General features: G+C 40.0%; 2 protein-coding genes across 2 annotated transcripts; both read left to right on the forward strand.

Moving 5' to 3' along the window:
- Positions 1–2376: 2376 nt before the first annotated feature.
- On the forward strand, positions 2377–5145 carry LOC146430738 (parvalbumin, thymic CPV3). Its single transcript, XM_085075337.1, has 4 exons — positions 2377–2437; positions 2805–2937; positions 3363–3472; positions 4982–5145. The coding sequence occupies exons 1-4, from the start codon at positions 2377–2379 to the stop codon at positions 5005–5007; spliced, it is 330 nt and encodes a 109-aa protein (XP_084931463.1). The 3' UTR covers positions 5008–5145.
- Positions 5146–11693: 6548 nt separating this feature from the next.
- Positions 11694–23662, forward strand: CCZ1 (CCZ1 vacuolar protein trafficking and biogenesis associated). The gene is made up of 15 exons (XM_085074657.1): positions 11694–11935; positions 13522–13619; positions 13746–13839; positions 13938–14012; positions 15035–15082; positions 15340–15423; positions 17402–17577; positions 17807–17888; positions 18040–18101; positions 18596–18707; positions 19304–19337; positions 19692–19809; positions 21357–21515; positions 22466–22593; positions 23315–23662. Exons 1-15 carry the CDS (start codon positions 11834–11836, stop codon positions 23368–23370), a joined length of 1428 nt encoding a protein of 475 aa, XP_084930783.1. The 5' UTR covers positions 11694–11833; the 3' UTR covers positions 23371–23662.
- The last annotated feature ends 151 nt before the right edge of the window (positions 23663–23813 follow it).

Raw genomic sequence — 23813 nt, forward strand, 5'->3', positions numbered from 1 at the left:
CTGACAGATCATCATATCATGGAAATGTCAGGCAGAAAGCAACATGAATATATAGTACTAAATGAAGAAGATAAATGGAAAGAGCACCAAAAGATCTATGATCAGATCTTCAGCTTGTACAAATCAGCACTGTTTAATTTGTTTTAATCAGGCAATACTAATTTACAACAGCCCAAGGTTCTTAGGTTAACAGGAAAGCTAAAGTTCCAGTTCACTATAACCAGTTTTCCTGCTGTAAGCAATAGAAGGAGCATGTGTTTGTTCCTGGACAGGTGGTATTTGGGACCAAAGGCAAGTCTAATTATTTGTGATTTATGCCACCTTCTTTTGTGTACAAAAGAGGTAGCAAAAAAGGTAAAAGTATCATTAAATTATGTCTGCTTTTTGTGTTACTTATACCTTGAACTCCTCTATCCAAAATTAAACAGTGACATGGCACAATTGCTATCACTGACACTTTTCTCACTGTCATTAAACCAAGCAGGAGTAAACCCACTGTAGTCCATTAACTTACATCAAGGCTTAGATATACTTATTACTCGGCTCCACAGTATAATTTGTAACTGTTGTTACTATAAAAATATTACCTCTTTGGTATACCATGCTATTTCCATTCATTAAAAAAAAAAAAAAAAAAAAAAGAAAGCTCATGCATTAAGAGCACATTCGTTTAGATATTACAATTGACTATTACACAATAAATACTAACCAAAATATGTGTGAGTTTTATTGGTCTTCATCCTAGAATTTTGCCCATATAAACTCTCTTAAAGACAGAAAGAGATTTTTGTCTGAGAAAGAAAATCTCTTAAACCTCCTATCTGCTGTTACAAATTTTCTTAAGTTTTTTTTGTTCCAAGTGTAACACTCCTGAAATTTATTAAAAACTCTCATTTATTTATACCTACAATTAAAATCTTGTTATTAATGAAGTAGATTGTGAGCATGTGTATTATAAAATGTATATTAAACTACTTCCACACTAACAAAGTCTGATTCCTACAATCTATAGGACTTGCTACAACTAGTAAGTCTGTTATTGATCTCCTGTAATTCAAAATATTCAAAATAGATTACTAGGTAGAGCACCTGATTATACATAACCTTCCATGCAATACTGATAACAAGATCAGTTTATTCAGCTTTACCTAGTTCATAGTTTTCTGTCACTGAAGACATTGGTTTCTGTTTCTGTAATTCAGAAAATGGTCAGGAAATACAAAATGAAGCTCACTGTAGAAAGATCATCCAAATTACAAAGTGCTTTCCTCCACCCTAGTGACAAGTTATCTTTGTCAGAATGACACATTGTCACCTCTGATCTTTCATCTCCAACCTCATTTATACATTCCAAAGGATCAACAGACTCAGGGAAAACAAATTCATGTCTTTTCATAAGGGTTTGACTGCTGGAGTCATCTTCCAAAGAGTGACTTTTGGGTGCAGAGGTTACCTGTTAACATACTTGGAGACTGAAAGGCTGTTTTGATGGCAGAGTTGTAGTTAATTTAGTACCAGTGGATTTATTTAAAAAAACCCTGTTCTTTTTGTCCATATTATCTTAGGATATAAATAGAAAGAAAAGTTTAATTAGTTAAGGAGAAATTTGAGCCAGGTCTCAATTCAAACATTTGATCCATGAAAGTGTAACCTAAGCAGTGGTTATTGTCACCTTTTGAATCCTTTATAAGACAGAGTGGCAAGCCAGAGCCAACATTACTATTTTGCCTGGTATCTCCTCAGCTATTTTTCCTTTACTTAGCTGAGAAAACTCTACAGGTGAGCAACTGACTTGCAATTAATTAAATAAAATTACTGTGCAGAGCTGCACCAGTAGTAAGTACAATAACCATTGTTCTAAGACTTTTATTTTAATTGATGGAATTACATATGGATGGACCTTATATAGATAAGTATTGGTTTTCTTTTTATTCTTCAGAGCTGTTGGGGGAGATAATAGAAGCAAACTTTCTTACCTTTCCTTTTCTAACTGCATATATTGTTACTTGTATTGCCAGATTCCATTCTTTCCAGTAAGACTATTTATTAGATTAATGGTTACAAAGAGTTTAAAAATGTGCTGTATTTATATAGGTTGCAGGTAAATGATAAAAAATTGATCATCAACTCACAACATGATTAATGTAATCCATCTCATTAAAAGGCACTATTTCTGCACTACTATTTTTAAGGAAGTAATGCACTAAATCTTGGAATTTGTTAAGGAATAACAGAGATATTGCTTTGATCAATTAGACTCATCTACTCTTGTTGACTTCATAGTATTCCTCAAAACACAGAAAAACCCAATTTGTTATAAGATGCATTTGCATTTCAAAAGTCTCCTTGTAATGTACTATTTTGCACAGGTTTAAAATGAGCCTTACAGACATTCTAAGCCCTTCTGACATCGCTGCTGCTCTGCGGGACTGCCAAGGTAAGAAAACAATTAAAACTCTCAAAATCTATTATTATGTGCAACCCATGGCAAGTTTAACTCAGTCCCAAAGGAATACTGAACAAACGCACACTTTAAACAGATTTCTGTAATCTCGTTACTCAGCTGTCACAGAATGTTTGTTCATAACTGGTTTATATTGTCTGTTTGGAGCTTATCCCCACATGGTTTTGTTGGATGTTTAGGAGGGCATGGGACAGTATTGCAAATGCATTCATTCTTTGATAAGCTTCACCTACTGATCATGTTTAGAACAATTAAAACGTAACAAAATAGCATCCTCAGACCATTTAGGAACAGTGAACGCAGTGGTCTGGGGTTAATTTCTTTATTAATTTATTTTCAGCTCCAGATTCCTTTAGTCCCAAAAAATTCTTTCAGATCAGTGGGATGTCTAAAAAGAGTAGCAGCCAGCTCAAGGAGATCTTCCGGATTCTCGACAATGATCAAAGTGGCTTTATTGAGGAAGATGAGCTCAAGTAAGGATTTTGTTAACTACTTGGAGGCTATCAAAAAAATTAGCACTTTTTCCATTCCAGAACTCTTGGTAAATGTGAACACAATTTTTGCTAAATGTTGATAAAACCTTCAGCAGATTGTGAAATGTGTATTTAAATAGAGAATCCCTTAAGAGAAAAGCAAATTAGTAATACCTGCCTTTTATGTTCAGTATAGAAAAAAAGAGCTCCCTGAGGCTGGATTTTTATAATGGACAGAATCAATTCAATAAGGGTTGCACTTACAAAGCAGAAATATATAAACTAAGATTTAGCTTGTCAAACAAAGCAGTGTTTGAAGGACTTGGCTATTGTGGTAAATCATTTAGAGATAGCTATCTGATTATACAAGAAGCATAAAAAATACTATGGTATGAAAATCTAAATCAAAGTTGTTTCCTTCCAAGGTATTTCCTTCAGAGGTTTGAGTGTGGAGCCAGAGTGTTAACCACCTCAGAAACCAAGACCTTCTTGGCAGCTGCAGATCATGATGGGGATGGCAAAATTGGGGCTGAAGGTATTAACTACTTTTTATACAGAATGAGGCACCTCAGGATGTTTGTAGAGATATGGGATTCTCTTCTGTGTTGATGATACATTGATGTACCACCAGTGATTTTATTGAAACCCCTGACTAGCAACCTGTTTAAGGGTGGAAGTGGTCCTTGATCTTACAGGTTCATCTCTGCAACTCCTTTTGCATGAGCAAGTAAAAAACCCTAAGGAACTTTCCTGTTGCCACTCACTTCAATATTTCCAGATGCTCTGAAAGGAATTGCCCCTTATTTCTCCTCCCACTTACTCTAATATGAGGCAGCCCTGGCATTACTTGGAGTACACAAATGTGAAGCCAAAGACAAAAGAACCAGCTGTACACAGGAGAACAAAGAGCTCATACATCAGCTCTTTTCCAGCAGCTACTGCCCCACAGAAATTCCACTAGTCACTGAAATAATTCTCAATATGCAGCATGTAGTTCCGTATTTGTTTTGCATGATAAGGAGAACAAGTGTCACTACCCCAATACAAGATCCCACAACAGGATCTGTGCACAGATGGATGCTATTTCTCTTCAGTGGCAGGTTAGGGACCAGATAGGAAGGAGCAGCTGATTTAGGAAGCAGCACACTGCACTCACCGCATGGAAATGCTTGTGTGATTTAATGGCTGCACAGTGCAGAAAGCTCCTGATCTCCTAATTCCATATTTCTGTACCCCGCTTTGAAGACAAAGCACACACACAAAAGGCCTGCAGCTAATGGCAGCTCACCCCATGAGAGCAGTGAGCTGCCTAGACAAGCATGAAAGGGGCTTAGGGAATAGCATGCAGGGAATGTGCTGGCATGCAGATTCCCCAGCTCACTGCACTAGCAGGACAGAACTCTTCTGTTTCTTTCTTTGGAAGGAATTAAATCCAGTTCCTTAGGAACTATGCCAGAATAAACATACATGATTTATGAAGCAATCTGTATATTAATACAGTCACTCAGGAATGGGACTGATCAGATACTCTAATTCATGGAAGCCAAATATTTCAATGATCTTTAAAACACAACTCAACACTCCAGGACCATACCACATGGAACTGCACAATGCTTTTAGCTTTAGACTGTGCTCTAAATCAACACCCTCTCAAAGTCTGAAGCATTGCAAACAGCTAATAAAACACATGGACTCACTTTTCATTTTTTTAACTTCAGCTCTTCACTACTTCTTTCTTAAATTCCATATAAGCCACTCCATTATTTCTGCATAAGATCAGTATTATGCAGAGAGAAGGCCAAAGCTACCCTGAATATTTAATTATTCCCTGTAAGTGTCAGTGAAACAGTGACTTTCCTTGTGTTGTTTTGAAGAGGATGTTTAGGTAATGCCTCTCATCCACACATTTCTTCTCTGGTCATCTATCAGAAAAGTCATCTCTGTTCATTCCTATTCTAAATCTCTTGAGAAGCCACTAATCTTTTACTCCTAATCCTTTCATGTCAATATTTCTTTCATGTAAATATTCTCTTATCATTCACAGAATTCCAGGAAATGGTGCAGGCTTAGAGGCTCAAAAGGACCAAACAAGATAGAATTGGAATGAATCTGCACAAGACACTCCAAAACCTTGAAAATCAGGAGTCCCTCATTTAACTCAACAGTGTCTGTTATTTTTTTCACTGCCTTAGCAACGTAATGAAACACTGATAACTGATTTTTTTTCATTGTGTGGACTATTTACCATGTTCTAACCTCTACTTTAGCAGACACTTCTTTTAAAAATATCCAATAAAAATGAATCATATACAGTAGCCTGTGTCTGGTTTTTTGACTCCTAAATTGAAACATAAGAATTCTCAAACAAAAAAGTGTTAATCTCTCCAAGATCTTGAACTTATCAGATCTTCATATATGGAACATCTTTTGAAATTATTGGAAGTTCTGTTTACAATAGGGCTTCTGGATTAAGCTTAAATTCTCAGAACACTCAGATCTTCATCAAAGACTGGGACCTCAGATGCAGTTGAGAGGTAGGTGAGGATAATATCTCTCACTGACTTCCAAGTGAAAAGCAGTCATATATTTTTGCTTAAGAAGTGGCTTCTTCATGAGGTTGTTGCAGGTTCAAACCACTCTTTTACATCAGCCAGTTAATAGGTGAGGAAGCAAAAACCACATGCTTTCCTGCAGAGAGAATTAAAAGGAAAGCCTATGAGGACTTGAGGTTTCATATAACTGTAGGTTTTAAGAAGCAGAGGGGATGCAAGATATCTTCATGGTGGTATTTTCTCATTTGCTCAATAGGAAGGACTGAAAGTATGGAGAAAGAATTTGTACAAACTTATGTTGACAAAGTTCCAATGTACTCTCCCTCGTGGGCTGGACTGGCATATTAAAAATGTCCTTCACAAACACATCTGCCTCTGGGGATGATGAAGAAATGTCTTTTTATAGCAAACAATTCATTCACTCATTAGAAAAGAAATATTCAGATGCTCTGATGGAGTATTTATACCTTCACTTGCTTTCTCAACATTAGCAAGTTGCAGGTCACACACACACAGCATGCAGAGGCACCACAGTATGACAGAAGCCTTTAAGCAAAGCAAACAGTTCAGTCATAGCAGTTTCAGTGCATTTCTTCCTTTGCTGCAAACGACTACATTCAAAATTAACTGCATTTCTTCCTTATCAAAATCTCTATGAACACTGGCAATTGTGCACAAAAACACCAAACCCAGAACTGAACTGTTTATGAGAAAACCAGCTGTTCCTGGGCAAGAGACAAAGGAATCTGAATAACCTTGTGAAAAGGACAATGTCATGGACTCAGAGCACCAGAGACACAGAGTCCATATGGTTAATGCTTCCATATGCTGGGCCTTTGCTCTCTCCCAGTCTGTGTGTTGCAAACCTAACAAAACAGTACTTGAAAAATTTCTGCTGGTTAAAACATCCTCATCATCAAAGCAAAAGCAGTTAAATAAATTAAAATTCTCCTGTACCTCTTGCGAAGAAAAGTTTGTACCCTTCTCAATGTTATGAAATATGCTCTGGAGTATAAATCTCTAGAGTGCCAGTGATTTAAACAGAGCTATTCAGATTTACACAAGCTGAGGGTCTGACCCATGAGGAACTGACCCACAGCCATTCTCAGAGCATAAGATAGATGTCACAGGACAGTCACAAGAAATAAAGTGTGTTCTTGGCAATGAAATCAGACTGATGACAGAAGGGTCTTGGAGTAGTTCACATGTAAGTAACAAACAAACTGCTCTCCATTTCACTGACAATTAAGTGTCCTGACCTTGAATAATCATGTTACATCAGGCAGGCAAATGCCTATAAAATAAAGCATTTTCCAGGTGTTGCACTCTGAACTCTAGTTCCTCTCAATGTCTCAGCCTTTGCTTTGTGGACCTCAACAAAGAAACCCAGAGACAAAGCACAAATTCTGTTATTCTCCACTGAAATGCAGCAAGGCTGCTGGAACAGGTCACCAAACTTACTCTACTCAAGATATTCTGAGATCTCTCAAACATCCAAAGTATCACAGTTAAAGAATCTTTCCATGCTTTCCATCAGGAAAAAATGTACCTTAAAAACTGCAATAGTACAGCACCTACCTCAGCAGATTTAAGTAAGAGAAAACCTGTTGACTTGTAGGAAGAAACATTGAATGTTATAAAACATCTACTTGCTTTCCCAGGATCCTTGAAACATTAAATCATACTTTTGAATGCTCTTGTAAAACATGTGATAGTGATAACTCAAACTGTATTTATTCACTGACAAAGATATTTGTTTTCTTCCTGGCCTAAAACAAAACATCATTGCTAAAGCTCCTGGAGACATGGCATGTAGAATTCCCACTGCTTCAAGCAGGTACCTGTAATTGAGAAAGCTCCTGAGCAGGGTTTTATTGACTGACAAGGAAGGAAAACCTAAAGATACTGACCATATTTAACCCCCATTTAACATATGGATATGGGTGCTCACTATAAGCTTATATTTAATGAATGGGATGGAAAGAATAATTAATCAACTGCATTCACCACAATTTGACATGAAAGGCATCAGTCAGAAATCAGCCATCACTGAATGCAATAGAAGTTGCAACTGGTTAACAGAATTACCACTTGTACATTGCATACTACAATTATTCAATAGACACAAATACTACAAAATATTTTTAGAAAACACCAGAATACTTATGATTCCATTAAAATACAGGTCTCAAGAGTCCATGTTGACACTATGTACCCCCTAAGACCTTGTGCTAGTCTACCCTGTCTATGAACAGTTAAAATTAAAAGAATAAATAGTAGCTTTATTCAACCTCTAAGGACAAAAACTGCCATGCCTTAAATATGTCAAACTGTGACATCATTCTCAATCTAATTCTCACTTCTTGCAGTGCTCAGAAGCTAAATAATTAACATCATCAAATAATTCATCTTCAGAGCTAAAATCCTTCTAACTGCCTAGCCCCTTCCTCATCTTCCCTTCCCAGCTTCTCTTTCACACATTCTACAGACCCAGGCTAGTAACACTAAACAAATAAAAACATTTCAGTATCTCAAGTTTTGCATGAAAGCAGTTTTTTAATTGCTACTCAGTAACCTTGTATTCTTAATCATAACCCAAGCTAGTGTAAAGTTACTGTCTTCCTTTATGAAATCTCTGGTCCTACAAAGCAAATGCATCCATTATTAAACCATTACTCACCACGACACTCAGAGTGTTGCTCACATTCCCTGACATCCCACTAAGAAGAAGTCTGGGGGAGATGAAGGCTGTCTTAGCAGGAGCCCTGCTCCAGCTGCACTGTTGTGTTTTCCCACACAGCTCCACAGGCCTGTTGCAGTGTTAACAAAGCGTGCAGACCAGGGTTACACAGGCATTGTGCTTTTTGCTGGATCACAGCATTATTTTGTAATTTATTTGCTAAACTGATCCCAAACTGCTGAGTCTACGCATTTGTTAACACATTTAGACCACATACTGTCAATGGAACAGCTATTTGAGCTGTCAGCTGTATTTATTTAAAGCTGTCAGCTCTAACACCCAGAGTGATTTATAGTATACCTTTCTGTGAAGTCTGCTACTACACAGCTGACGGAAGTGCTCAAAATAGTATCCAGAAATAGGCTCAACAAACCAAAACATATGTCTACACAATCCTATTTCTTACTCCTATATATTTTTTAAAATAAATTGGAAAGCACTCATAAAGTTGTTAATTGTTTGTCCCTTGATGCATGGGTTGTCCTGCAAATTCCCAATGTACTTATGCAGCAGTTTAATTTTACATAATCATGGGCTAGGAATCACATTTCAAACTAGGGGTGATCTGATGCCACTTTGCAAATGTCAAGGTGTGGTGTTACTGCACATACAATTAAGAAGATGGGATGAAATTGGAACCACAATCGAAGTTTCTTCATGCCCTGTTAATGTGTACATTAGAAATGTAATAATTTAATTGAATCTGTTATCACTTGCTCTTTGTAGATTCTCACAAATACGCCCACCAAAATCAATGTCAAGTTACGGATGAGGTTGCACTGAGCAGAATTATATGTTAGCAATCACTACACATATATTAATTCCCTTCTTAGGGAAAGCTGGACATGGAAACAGCCTCCTCAGAAATCCCCATTTACAGTGAGTACCCAGTGACCAATTCTATGTACCTCCACAATATATCCCTTGCACCAGTGTTTGTATTGTGGCAATAAACAGACACCCCAGTCATAGCCCAGGATCTCCATCTGGTTAAGTCCTGAACAAACACATATCTAAAATGTCAATGAAGATAAGCAAATATCTACAGTCACTGCTGTTTTATAATTTCTTTGGTAAGAAATTATTTAACTTGACAATCAATACTACCAATTTTAAGAATTTCCCTGCTTTGTTTCAAGTGAGTAGTATACACAAATTAACTTCCCCTCTGGTCTGATCACCATCTCACCCCTGACTGCAGTGGAGCACAAGCAAGGAGGGGAATTTGACTCTTTTTTTTTTTCTATATATTCAGTCCTGACTGGATGTTCCCAGAAACTGCCTCAAGTGTGCAGCAGCCTTCAAATGGACAGACCACAATGAAAGGGCTGTTCTGCACAGAGTGCTGAATTTTAGCTCAGAGCTGTGGTGTAGGAAACAAGAATTACTGGATGTGGATATCTCATCCGGACACATTTGGCCTGATCCTTCCTCAGACCCTGCTCAGGGAAACACTGGGGAGCTCAGCACAGCAGGGCCTTCCCTCATCCTGCTTTGCTGGCAAGGGGAAGGAGTCACCTTCTGCAGTGGCCTCTCTGAAAACACCATGAAATGATAAAGCAGATTCTCTCTGCAGCTTTGGAAACATTTCCTACCGCTGTCTGAGACCTGGCCAGCACTGTCTGGAAATGCCCTGTCTGTGGTGTGGCTCAGCCTGTTGTGTCACCCAGGCATGTCCAGGCCACATGGGAGGAGCTGCTCAACTCTTGGAAGGTTTGGGTTAAACGCCACCCATGTGGGCAGGAAAGGTGACACCCAAGGTGGTGGTGATCTCTGCACCTGTGGAAAGGAGCTTGCACACATCCACATGAACTCACATACCCAAACTCCATGCTGAGCCAGCCCAGAGAGCCTCAGCACAGCCGGGGGCAGTGAGCCAGCACCTCTATTTTGTGCCTCCTCTCTCTCACAAGGCATCAGCCTCCTCCCGGCCAGGCACTGGGAGGCTTTGCAGCCATGGCACAAGGGAGTAGGGATGGGATGGAGTTGACTCCACCAGCCCAGGGGGTAACAGCGGTCATCCCTCTCTGGCTTACACTGCTCAATTTTTGAGTACACACATTAAATATTAAATTGCTGCAGTCTTACAGCATCTCTGTTCCACACAGTGCTCCTACTGCACTGCATTGGCTTCTCAAGGAATACATCAGCTGTTGAGGCTGAGGAGGACTACCTGGAATGATGCTACTGGAAATGAAAGCAAATATAAACTAAGAGCAGTGATAGGAACTGAAATAATAACAAAAGGGAAAAAATTGAAAAATTAAATGAATACTGGGGTTTTTCATTTTTAATTTGGCACAACTTTAAGAGAGTGTACCAGCACATTCTTCCAAATGACTTGGTGAAATGAGATATTCAATTATATCTTTATACCTTAGCCGGGTGTTTATTTAAGCAATTATGTAACCTTAGTTTATTCAGATTCCTAAACTTCACTCTCCTATGTAGAAGAAAGTTATATATCTCCTACCATATAGCCATTTTTACTTCTAGTTTAGCTCACACTGAATTTTATTAAAATGGGAATTGAAAAGTGAAACTTTATTTTATTAGTTAAATGCCGCTATCTTAAATCTGCCAGACAGAAAACTGAAAAATAATCAGAATATAAGTAACATATCTATTTATGGCAAAAGGATTACCTGCACTAAGTGATGCTGCATGCCAATTCCTTCAACAAACTTGATCTCATCTTTCAAATCTCAGATTCCACCTCTACAAAAAAAGCGTTTCTACTTTTTCCACCTGCCAGGCAGCTCCGAACGAGCCAGAGGGGAATGAACCGCTCGTGGTTTTGTGCTTCGAACAGGGGGGCGATGGCCGAGGCACCCCCGGGCCCACAGGCCGGAGCTGCCCGCCTGCGGAGCGGCTGCCCGGGCAGGGCTGTGCGGGATCCGCAGCGGGAACCGCGGGCCCTGACCGGGCACGGGCTCAGGCTGAGGGAGAACCGGGCACGGGCTCTCGCTGAGGGAGAACCGGGCACGGGTTCAGGCTGAGGGAGAACCGGGCACGGGCTCTGGCTGAGGGAGAACCGGGCACGGGCTCTGGCTGAGGGATCGCCGGACACGGGCTAGGGCTGAGGGAACACCGGGCACGGGCTCTGGCTGAGGGAGCGCCGGGCACGGGCTCTGGCTGGGGGATCGCCGGGCACAGGCTAGGGCTGAGGGAGAGCGGGGCACAGGCTCTGGTTGGGGGATCGCCGGGCACGGGCTCTGGCTGAGGGAGAACCGGGCACAGGTTCTCGCTGAGGGAGAACCGAGCACACGCTCTGGCTGAGGGATCGCCGGGCACAGCCTCTCATTGAGGGATCGCCGGGCACAGCCTTTCATTGAGGGATCGCCGGGCACAGCCTCTCATTGAGGGATCGCGGGGTCTCGCAGCCCCCGGGCGCCCAGCGCGGCTCCCCCGCCCGCCGTTCCCGCGGCCGCCGTTGGGGGCGCTGCGCGGCGCCCGGGCCCGTAGCGCTTCCGGGGCGCGCAGGCGGAACGGCGGCAGGGCCGGGGCCGCTGGAAGCGCGGCGGGGCCGGGGCCGGTGCCGGTGCCGCGGCGGTCTCGGGCCGATCCCCGATGGTGTCTGGCGGCTGCCGGCCCCAGGCTCAGGATGGCGGCGGCGGCGGGGGCGGCCGGCCAGGAGAAGCAGCTCGCTCCGACCCTCCTCAGTTTCTTCATCTACAACCCCAAGCTGGGGCCCAAAGAGGGAGAGGTACCGGCGGAATATCGCGCCCGGGGATGCGGGGAAGGGGCGGCGGTCCCTGCGTGCCCGAGGCCGGGCCGCAGCGTGTGCGGGCTCGGCGCTGTCCCTGCGGAGCGGCTCCGGACAAAGGCGGTCGCAGCTGCGGCTTTTCCGGCCCGAGGCCGCCGCATCCGCACCTGGGGTTTGGGTACCAGCGGGGCATTGGGGTCTGTCTCTGCTCCAGACCGAACAGAAACAGTAACCGGAGGTGTTGTCAGCAGCAGGGCGTATACATTAGGTGGGGAGCTGGACATTCAGTAACTATGTTTTACTGATGCTTTAAGTTTCGCTTAAAATAACTTTCTGGACGTAGATACAATATGGTAGAAAGGCTTATGTTTAGCTTGGTTACGTTCAAGTTACTGCTAGTGTTTATTCGCCATTGTGCCCCTTAGTAAAGAAAGTCAAGAAGCTCTAGTCACTAGCTTTAAGAAACAGCGTATTGTGTGGTTCATGTGATAATCTTCAGCTTTATCAGGTTTTGAAGAGAGCAGTGTACTTACATCCTTAGCACTGACAGGATGAGGAGGCTGAGCGTGCCCTCAACACGCTCCTGGGTGACTCCAGACCGGGGGAAGCTGTTCTGCTGGAGGACGAGATGCTGTAGGAGGGACCCTCAGCGAGCTGGGGACTGGGCTAGTAGAAACCTCGTGGAGCTCAGCAAAGTCCCATGTGTGGGGTGGAATAATCTGGCTCACCGTGGTTGGGAGCAGCTCTGCAAAACAGGACCAGGGAGTCTGAGAACAACAGGTCGTACGTGAATCAGCAGCGAGCGCTTGTGGCTGTGGGAGGGAGGGTGGCTCAGCAGGTCCAGCCAAGCCAATGCTTCTCCTCTGTCCAGCACATGTGAGACTGCTGGTGGGTGCTGTGTTCCTCCAGGCATTCCCAGAGTAGGAAAAATACTGGCAAGCTGAAATGGTCCTGTGGAGAACCTCTGAGTCAGTCAGGGGGATGGCAGTCTGTGGCATACCAGGGGAGCCTTTGATAACTGTATTTGTGCAGCGTGGAGGAGAGACAATGTAGAAGAGGGGCAGAGGGCAGTGTCACCTGCCTAAAGGACGGCTGTGGATGATGGAGCCAGGTTCTTGAAGTGAAAGAATGAGGATGGATGAAGGCAAATTCTGATGAGATAGAAAAAAAAAATTCTTCACAGTGAAGTGATCTAACATTGGAGCAGGGCTGGAAAGTTGTGGAATTTCCATCTCTGGAGGTATTGAACACATGACTGGACAAGGCCTGGAGGAATCTGAGCTGCCTTTGAAGCTTGCTGTGCTTTGAGCTGGCTTTGAAGCTCGCCTTGCTTTGAACAGGCTCAGAAGTGATTGGGGCCTGTGATTTCAATAGCCTTCAATTTATAAAGTGCTTTGAGATATCACGGGATGACTGACTGCTTAAGTGTGCTTAAATATGCCTTTTATTCATTATGGCAGAAGCCCATTTTGGTACAAAATAAAATTCTGCCGAAGTAATTAAGGGATTAAAAAACAAGCAAACCATGAACTCAATATTCTTTGATTCTGTTAAAATGCATTTGCAATTCTTTTTTTGAATTTTAGGAAGAAAAGAAAATTCTCTTCTATCACCCAAATGAAGTAGAAAAGAACGAAAAAATTAGAAATGTGGGGCTATGTGAAGCTATAGTGCAGTTCACAAGGTAGGAAGTCTGGTTGCATGGCTCATTATTTTGGCACAAGCACGGTATTTTAAAGCACTCAGTCGTATGTCTTCTTGTTGTGAGTGTGTGTAAATATCCTTATCTACATATATGTTTTCTTTCCAGGACATTTAGCCCAACAAAACCTGCAAAATCCCTACATACGCAGAAGAATAGACAATTTTTCCATGAACCTGAAGAAAACTTCTGGATGGTCATGGTACTTATGCACGTGATAATGCATATTCCTAAATCACCATTCTGCAATGTTCTCAATGCATTCTGCATTGTCTAATACCAGCCTGCTCCACTTCCTAGGTTGTACGGAATCCCATCATAGAAAAACACAAAGATGGAAAGCCAGTCTATGAATATCAGGAAGAGGAATTGCTGGTAATAATGAACTTTCCCTTTTCTTTTTTTTTTTTTTTTTAATGGGTTATGTTGTATTTTAAGAGTACTTCCAGAAATATCTTAGTTTGATTCTTCTTGAACTGTTGTCAAATTGATTTTTATATATCTCTCTCCATAATGAAAAAAGGGCAAAGTACTTTTCATCAAAGTTTAAAGAAGAGCACAAGATAGAGAATTTTCCAGAGAACAATTCAAGAGCATTCAATAAACACTGGTAAAATATACAGCTGTGAGACTTTTAGCTTGGAGTAGGTGAATATTTCTTGAGATCTGTCTGTTTAATAAAATTCTTTAATCTGTATTTTTATTAGGTGCCAGTATACATGTTACTACTTTCTTAAGACTGCTAGTAATATTTACTAATAATCTGAAAAACCAAAAAAGCTCGTAACTGTTATGGAATTTCTTGTCCAAGCTGGAGTATCATTAGGTCTGTTTGATTGTATACAGGAAGGATATTTGGCAGGGTAGGATAATAATTAAAAAGCTAGTTGGTTATCCTGCCCCTGTTCATGACAGTGTGCATTACTTCTGTTCCTCACTGTGTCCTAAGAAAAGGATTGGTGTCATCGGGACTCTCTTTTGCCAGATAAAATAGTCTTTTTTCATCTGGGTTAAGATCTCAGCCCCATAAAACCTGCTGTAGTGTCCCACATTCTTCAGCCTTTGATTTGGATGAAGAGGGAGCTGTCAGGAAGAGGTTCATTTTCACTGACCACTGGCCCCAGGGAAGGGCACTGTTTCTAACTGGAATCCTTGGCATGAGTTCTTAAGGTGCTTTTGGTACTAAATGGGAGGGGGGAAGGGACTCCCTTTATTGATACCGTACTTTATAAGACAAAGACATTTCTAGATGCTGACTGAAAATGTTGTTTAACTTTTCAGAGATTGATTTCTCCAATTTGTGTCTTGCTGGCTCTTTGAAAACACACGTGTAACTCATCTAAAATACTTGTAATTCTGCCTCTGCTCCTACTGACGTGCTGCTCTCTTTCCTGCAGGACAAGGTTTATAGTTCAGTCTTGCAGCAGTGCTACAGCATGTACAAGGTAGGATTACTGGAGGCTCAAGGCCTTTTACAAAACAAGAGCATGAGATACTTCAATGACACATAAATATTCTGCCTCTGCTGCCATATATACCTGGACTATGTTTTTTTGATAAAAAAGGGATACATTTGGATTGATGTGCAGTATATTGGGGAATGGGAGCTGTATTGTAATCTAGCTATATTTATAGCCAAGTTACAAGAAATTACTGTAAATGATTACCCAAATAACTGGTTTTTTTTTCTTTAAACTGTTAGCTTTTCAATGGCACGTTCCTGAAAGCCATGGAAGATGGGGGTGTCAAAGTTCTAAAGGAGAGACTAGAGAAATTCTTCCATCGGGTAAGACCTTACTTTTCAGACACATACAGTGTGATTCTGCACTGGAAATAAAATGAGGAAAAAAAAAAGGGGCTGCAGTGTGACTATAAAACACAAGCAGTGGAAAAGATGTAGAGTCAACACAAAGTATCTGGTTACTCATTTTGTCAAATACTTCCTGCTTCTTCTGACAGAGTAGGTTCTGTAGGTGGAGTTGAACCACAAGCATGGTTATGGCTTGATGGAACAACTTAACTGTTGGATCTTTTTTCTGACGGAATTGTGTTCCTTCTTTCAAAATTCTGCTTTAATGTTTGAATTGATTACTGTGATAACAGTTTATGCAGACCTATTTGAGTGACTATTGAAAAATCATTGAGGTTAGAAGGAATTTGGGGAGGTCATCTAGTTCAGCCTTCTACTCAAAGCAGGGTAACACAGAATTTAACTCTCCTGCCCAGAGCTTTGGCTGGTTGAGACTTGAAAACATCCAGGGATGGTGATTCCACAACCTGCATGCACAGGCTTAAAGTTCTGTAGTACTGTGAAACAGTGAATAGTTGAAATTTTTAACTTCTTCCTCCTACTCTGCGCCCCATTGTGGAATTAGTAGCCATGCCTGGGAAGGTTTCAGGAAATACTGCATGCATTATAACTAGTCTTCAGGATGTCATTTCTAAGCTGATATTTTAGTGAAAGGATGAAAAACAATACCTACTTTTCATGTAAAGTAACTGCATGAGTAGTCGTGTCTGGCAAACTTTTGAGTTCCTACATGAAACGTTTCATCAAGCTCTCAAGGGCCTGCCTGCCCCCATTTTTCTTATTTGCACGGAAGGAAACAGGACTGCAGTCAGCAGTTTGTACTCTTGTGGTAGAGATGTGAATATTGAGATTTCTGATAATGATAGAGTGTAGACACTGCATAATGGTGTTAAGAATTTTGTTTGTTAACAGATTTCTGGAATAGCACAATAGTTGTGACAGTGTAAACAACAGTACAGGCTTTGATGTGATTTGGGGGACATCTTGCTTGTTTCTTTGTAAGACTTGTGGTAGACTCCAGAATAAACACCACTGGCGCAAGAAGTACCATGAGGAGTTGGTGTGTGCTTCTGTCCAGACTAAATTAAAAGTAGACCTTGGCAAAAAAGAAAATAATAGATTTTTATCGCTAAAACAGAGACTTATAAGCTGTGACAGAGATCTTGTCATGCTGTTTGTCTGTATTACTTGTGGGCATTTGGTAATGTGAAGTGACTGTAGAGGGAGCCATTGGATAAAGCATCTTTCACAGACCACTTGACAGTGCATTTGAAATCTCTTGCTAAAAGTTACAGTCCATTTAGAAAGTGATTAATAGAAATTATTTATTCCATTGCACATTGAGCTAATTATCTATTCCTTTTCTACAGTTAACTCTGAAATTAAATATTAGAAGATAGGCTTTGATATCTTATATGCCCAAAAGATTTTGAAATTTCCTTAAAAACTATTGTCATAATGATTAAATAAAAGCAAAGTGACACCTGGAATCACATTCGCACACTCACACATGGAATCACAGAATGGTTTGGGTTGGAAGGTACCCTTAAAGGTCTGATAGTCCAACCCCCTGCTATGAGCAGAGACATCTGCAACTATATTGGATTACTCAGACCCTTGTCCAACCTGGTTTTGAATGTTTCCAGGGATGGGTCATTAACCACTTCTCTAGGCAACCTGTGCCAGGGAGTGACCAGCCTCATTGTAAAAAACTATTTTCTTGTATCTAACCTGAACTGAGCCTCTTTCAGTCTGAAACCCTTGTCCTGTCAGTACAAACCTTTGTAAAAAGTCTGTCCCCTACATCAAGGAGTGTGTCTGACAAGCAGCACTGGAAGGATTTTTTCTTTGATTGTTAGTCCAGATTATTGGAGATTCAACTCAAATTTGTCATTTAAATCTACATATTGGCAGTTTTCTGAATTCTAAAAGCCAACTGTCATTGTTCTCTCAGTACTTGCAGACACTGCACTTACAGTCTTGTGATCTGCTGGATGTGTTTTGTGGAATCAGCTTCTTTCCACTGGATAAAATGACTTACTTGAAAATTCAGTCATTTATTAATAGGATGGAAGAAAGCCTGAACATAGTCAAGTACACTGCATTTCTCTACAATGACCAGCTTATCTGGTAGGTACTTCAGTAATTCTTTTGTGTGCCTTCAATTTCTAATCCTATGAATAAGTGCCATAATAGAAAAGCTTTTAAATTAGTGACAGAGTTGGATGAAAATGAGAAAACATGCGTCAGGCTACCATTCCCTAAGAAAGGCACTGGTCTGAGCTAGTTAGAGGAAAGTGTGTGATCTGAACTGCAGCACAAACATAATTTGTGTTTCTTTTTTCCTGTGATGTTCTAGGAGTGGACTGGAGCAAGATGACATGAGAATTTTGTACAAGTATCTCACAACATCTCTTTTTCCAAGGCACATGGAACCTGAGGTAGCTGGGCTGAGGGGTTTTGTGGGGAGAAGGTGGTTGGGTGTGGTTTATTTTCTTCTTCCTGTTTCTCTGGTATTAAAGGCTAAAATATTAAAGAGAAATATATCTCTTCCCTCTGCCTCTAAGCTGTTTTTTTCTGTGTGTCCTTCAGTTAGCAGGAAGAGATTCTCCAATACGTGCTGAAATGCCAGGAAATCTACAACACTATGGAAGGTAGGTCTTGTTTTATTGTCACTAGCTACTGCTTCTTCCCTTCAGGGCAGAACATTTGGGAGGAGTGTGTGTATTTTGAGTACATATTCCACACAGAGTTCATTCCAAAGGGTTACACAATAGTTGGTGCAATGTAAAACCTGACCTCTGGAAAAAAGAGAAAATGCTTCATTAACATTACCGCATATTTGTACTGCCATTGTTCTTAATGGACTGTATGACAAATATGGGTATTGTTCCAGTCATTGCCTTTCAGTCAAACACTCCAGACAAAGGTGTAGATTTAATTTAGGATTTATCTATTTGTTTTTCCTCTGTACTCAGCATGTCAGTGAGAAAATCTGTACTTAAGCAAGTGGGCAACATTGAGTAATTGTGGGTTTGGACATCCTTAATCACAAGAATTTCTAATTGCAAGTTTGGAGAATATCTTTTAAATTCAAGAAACTGAATACAAGAATTCATCACATCTGACCTGTTGAATTATTTTCTAGGTTTCTTACTGGACCTTTAAATCTTAATGATCCAGAAACAAAATGCCGCTTCCCCAAAATATTTGTTAACACTGATGACACTTATGAAGAGCTTCACTTAATTGTTTATAAGGTATTACAGTTTCCTCAGCAATTATTCCACAGAATTAGGAATCTCTATGCAATGAAGATGACAATGATGCGAAATACTTAGGAATTGTATAGAAAGGTGCACAAATAAGGCCAGATTAAAGCAAAGGGACAGAAAACTGGCATTTCTAGCAACAAGCTTTAAAGCCTGAATTCTCTTTTCCCCTCTCCTGATCCCTGTCCAAAACAAACAACTGTTTTATTAGAACAAAGTACCAGCCTTCAGTTGCTTTAAGGGATTTCATGCCTGGCTTTATGTTGGATTAAACAATAAAACCAAACGGGTTTTTTTTTTTACATTAAATGGAAGTTTCTCATAGACTTCTTTGCATAAATGCATTTTTACCAAGTTTTGTCTTTTCCCGACAACTTAAACTGTTAACAGGGCTGAATTTTAAAATCATAGCTTACCTGTGTTGTGCAGGACTGCAAAAAGATTATCCTATTGAAGTGTTACCTTTAAAAAAGATTTCTTAAAATTCTTCTCACCTGTGTGTGACCAGTGAAGTATTATCATTTGGGTTAGCTGAAGTAACCTGTTGTAAATGGTTTTTTTGCTTTATTATTTTTTTGTTCCAGGCCATGAGTGCAGCTGTCTGCTTTATGATTGATGGTAAGTACCTATTAGCATCAATGATTCAAAGACTTTTATATGCAAAACACTTTGACATGCAGCATGTTTTACTCATGAAAAAGACTCACATTAATTTGTTATTTGAGTCACTTTTTCGTGAGTGCTTTTATCAGTCTTTTGTCTTTGTTCCAGTGGTATAAGTAACTTAATTTATGCAATAAAATGACTAAATACTGCTTCAATTAGCCACTTTCGAAATCACCCCTGAGGTTTTAATTATGGAAGAAATTTGTCCTTGGCCTCTTACTGATGTTTAAAGAAAACAACTACAGAAATTGTACCTTCAGCTGTGGGAAGAGAATCTCATCTCTCCCTTTTCTCTGCCTGACACAGCTTCAATTCCACCCACGCTGGAGTTTTGCCGAAAACTGGACAGCATTGTTGGGCCTCAGCTCACAGTGTTGGCATCAGACATATGTGAACAATACAACATCAACAAGAGAATATCAGGGTTTGTACCACACTTCTTTTCCTGTTGCATTCCCTCATTAGTTGGTGAAAAGTTGGCTTTAATGAACTGCTTAAATAATAGTAACATGAGCCCAAATTTTGAAAACATTAATGGTGTACTTCAAACAATGCTTGTCTACCTTTCTGCATCTTAAGTGTTTATAAAGTGCATGTTTTTGCATATTTGGGTCTCCCTGAAGTAACAATAGATGTTACTAACTTAAGAACAAATGTTTATTGTCTGGCTGAAATGGGAATTTTAGTGAGTAATTTATTTGGTTACAATGGAAGCTTTACAGTTGAGGACTTTTCCAGAATTACTGCTTCTTGAAATGTTGCCATGTATAGTAGATGAGGAAGAAAAGGTCTTTTTTTTTTCTATTTTTCACAACTAAGATAACTACTTGAGAGGCAAAAAGCAGTCAAATGAAAAGGATGTTAATGCTTTGGAAAATATACTTCACTTAGAACTACAGCTGACTTGCCATATTTAGTTTTTGATAGATTTATTAGTTGGGAAAGCAAGAACAGTATCACTTATGGCAGCATAGGAGGAATTCAACCAAAGATAGGTGTGTGGGTGAACTCAGTCACTGGTAACATCCCAAATCAGCAAAATCGCACTGGATAGAATAGGATGTGCTTGAAATTGTGCCAATCTACTAAATCATTAAACTTGGGGTTTTTAAATGTCATCTGGGACTGGCTTTGGCAGCTTTAACTCTTTAAAAGTTTAATGCCATGGTGTCCTGAAAACATGATACAGTTCCTTGACACTAATGCATGTGGGTGACAGAGAGCAGGGGTATCTAGTTGTTTGCTAAGGTGAGTGGTGTCATCACAGTATCTCCTGGTTCTAAATAATGCATTGCCTCAAGTACCAATTGCTGTAGCCAGTTTTTTGTCAGTCTGAATTTGTTGTGACTTCTAAAAAAAATTACAGCTCTAGGTTTTTATATTGACTTCATAAAAGAGGACATGGAGGAGGACTGCCAAGGCAGGAGTTTGAAAATAGTCTCTTGCTTGGCCTACAGAAATGATGGAGCAAATCTAATTGCCTGGATCAAGGAAGAGTTTGTTCTCTTGGTTGTAACAAATAACAAAGATATGAATGGAAGATTACTTACTGATCAAATTCAAGACTGAGCATCTATTCAAATGAGCTTGGACTGGCATAGGGGAGAGCAGCAGGAACAAAATGGGGCCAGAGAAGAAAACAGCTCATTAGAAATATGCAAATGAATTACTGCTGTGAAGTGGGACAAGGCCTTCAGACTCCCCTGTGTGTTTACTGGCAGCCTGAGTGGCAGAAGGGGAAACACTGTCTGGTTCTGCCTAGTTGTGTTTTGACTTGCTTTTTTCAGACTTCATTTTTGTTAAAATGAAGTTCAGTCCCACAAGTCTTATAATACTTGGGTCTCTTGACTGTGAAGATAACTCCAGGCTGTCTAAGTTAGCTGTGCACTGGCTCACTACCCAATCTGTGCTTATAGAACATGTCAGTATTCACAAATCACTATTTTTTTCTTCCTTTTTAAATTCTTCTAGGGCTGAGAAGGAACCTCAGTTTAAGTTTATCTATTTCAATCACATGAACCTGGCAGAGAAAAGTACCATTCACATGAGGAAAACACCCAGTGTATCACTTGCATCTGTTCACCCTGACCTTATGAAGATTCTTGGTGACATCAACAGTGACTTCTCCAGGTAATGCTTAACTATTCAATAGTCTGTAACTCCTACTGTCAAGCAGGTTTTGTTTTTTGGGTTTTTTTTTTTTTCAAAGGAGTAGAGCTTTCCAGTCTTTTTATTGATGTCTGGCTGTTTAAGTTTGGTGTTTGTGTTCGTTTACAAGTAGTCCATCTTAAAAAAACTTCTAGCATCCTTTCAAGAAAATAACTTCTAAGAGGGCCAGAGCCTCTATCCAAGAAAATATCTCATCTATTGGAGGCTTCAGAGTCATAACAAATGGGATGGGATGCACCACAGTCTGTAGAGTCTAGGAAAGTAGTGTAAAGGACAGAGACACCTGAGAAGATAAGTGGCTTCTTGTCAATAGGTATCATGCTGCAAGGTGGGAGAGACCCTGTCACTACAAAAGTTAATAAAGAACGTGACAATGCTGAATGATTGTGATGCCCATAACTAATTAGCAACAAGCCATTTTCCCACTCTGCTTAAGGACAAGGTTTTCATTTTTCTAGAAATGAAAAAAGCACATTTCATCATATTATGGAAGCACTGGGTTAGTGACAGCTTTATAGAATATATCCTGTTGTTGAGCATGATTTAGGTTTAGGTTTAACAGGTTCTGTGAAAGCTTAGTCACCAAGCTATCTCCAGCTCTCAGTATTTGGTCACTGTGTAGCAAATCCTCATTCTATGAAGTGTATCCTTACCAGGAGAGGTGTTTTCTTCAGAGCACTGGAGTGTTTGGCTAATGAAAAAATTACTGATTTACACATTTGGGGATGTCCTAAGCAGCCAGTAATGAAGCTTTCATCCTGGACTGAATCATGGCCAAGTTAGAACTGGTATTTTCTTTGATACTGCATAACCACAACAATTTCTGACATTGAGCTGTCCTAATAATTACAGATAAAGTTGTTGCTGATGAACTTGATGCCACCTTCTTTACTTTCTAAAACTTCTTTCAGAGTTGATGAAGATGAGGAAATTATTGTGAAGGCAATGAGTGATTACTGGGTAGTTGGGAAAAAGTCTGACCAGCGAGAACTGTATGTTATTTTGAATCAAAAAAATGTAAATCTGATCGAAGTTAATGGTAAGGATTGTTTCTTACTACCTTTAAATACAGTTACTCCTAAAATGCATGCCCCTAGAGAAGTAATAAAATCCATCTCATGAGAAATCTAGAGAAGGATTGATCTTTGATAGAGCAGGTCAGTTTGCCTAAGGTTTTAGTCTGTCTACTACCAGCTGTGAAAGGACAGCATAAATATTCATCAGGCATTCTCAATTATTAATCAGTCATTCTTCCTCCTTCAAATAATAGAGAGCACTGTGAGCTTAGTTTAGGAGTAATTAATAAAGTGTATGACAGATGATAGATGAATATATTTACATCTGAGTTCTTATTTGTCAGTGATCCAGGGCTAGTTACTTACTCATTGTGAGTGTCCTGTCAGTGATCCTCATCCAGCACTGTCTTGTTTCTAATGTGGTTTCCTCCTTTCTGTGAAAAAGAGCTTATAATATACTTCCTTATGTTGAAGCCAAGTCTGCTGCTGTTGCAGTGGTTGATGAGAGGCCCATCATTTACACTTAAGCCACTTAGATACAACTCACCTTTCAGACAGTGGGAGACATCAGACTTGACTTTCTCCTACTGAAGACAGTAACATTAAGTGTATTTCTATATTAGAAACTCCTCAGGCTTTTTCTGTTTGAATTTAATTATACTCTCCATGACAATCCCCAGGGTTTTTCTTGAGAAGGTTTCTGTAAAACACCATACTGATGTATCTTTTTTTTTTTTTTAACAGAAGAAGTCAAGAAACTTTGTGCAACACAGTTTAATAATATTTTCTTCTTGGATTGATCTGCAAAGGGCTGATTTATTGAAGATGTCAATGTCAGGCACTTGTTCAACATGAGAAGTTATTAGTCATATTATTGACTGGAATAATGACAATAGTAAAGCAATACTTGCTTTGTAAGAATCAAAATTTCTACTAAAATCTGTAAACTCTGACCATAAAATTTTTAAATTTTAAACATGTTTATGTGCAAACTAATTAAAAAACAGTCTGAATTTCATCTGTACCATTCCATTCTGATATGTTATGTGAATATTTTGCTGAAAAATAAAACTAATAATTGTTACACTTTAAGAGCATCTGTTTATATGGATTGTGTGACTTCCTGCTAGTTTACCACTTGCCTGAGACCCTGGTGTAAAAGACTTCCCTCTGAAACCAGCAATTCTTGTGCATACAGTTGTATCATTCTTACAGCTTCCTACAGGTGTGGTTCTTCTGGGGT

This window comes from Lichenostomus cassidix, chromosome 14 (assembly GCF_008360975.1).
Source record: "Lichenostomus cassidix isolate B80296 chromosome 14, HeHo_3.0, whole genome shotgun sequence".
In the NCBI taxonomy this organism is placed as follows: domain Eukaryota; kingdom Metazoa; phylum Chordata; class Aves; order Passeriformes; family Meliphagidae; genus Lichenostomus; species Lichenostomus cassidix.

Coding starts and splice junctions, on each gene's coding strand:
- LOC146430738 (XM_085075337.1), top strand. CDS start 2,377: ATGAGCCTTACAGACATTCTAAGCCCTTCTGACATCGCTGCTGCTCTG. Junction 2,938..3,362: donor ATTGAGGAAGATGAGCTCAA/GTAAGGATTTTG, acceptor TTTCCTTCCAAG/GTATTTCCTTCAGAGGTTTG. Junction 3,473..4,981: donor TGGCAAAATTGGGGCTGAAG/GTATTAACTACT, acceptor TATCATTCACAG/AATTCCAGGAAATGGTGCAG.
- CCZ1 (XM_085074657.1), top strand. CDS start 11,834: ATGGCGGCGGCGGCGGGGGCGGCCGGCCAGGAGAAGCAGCTCGCTCCG. Junction 11,936..13,521: donor TGGGGCCCAAAGAGGGAGAG/GTACCGGCGGAA, acceptor TTTGAATTTTAG/GAAGAAAAGAAAATTCTCTT. Junction 17,889..18,039: donor CAAGGCACATGGAACCTGAG/GTAGCTGGGCTG, acceptor TGTGTCCTTCAG/TTAGCAGGAAGAGATTCTCC.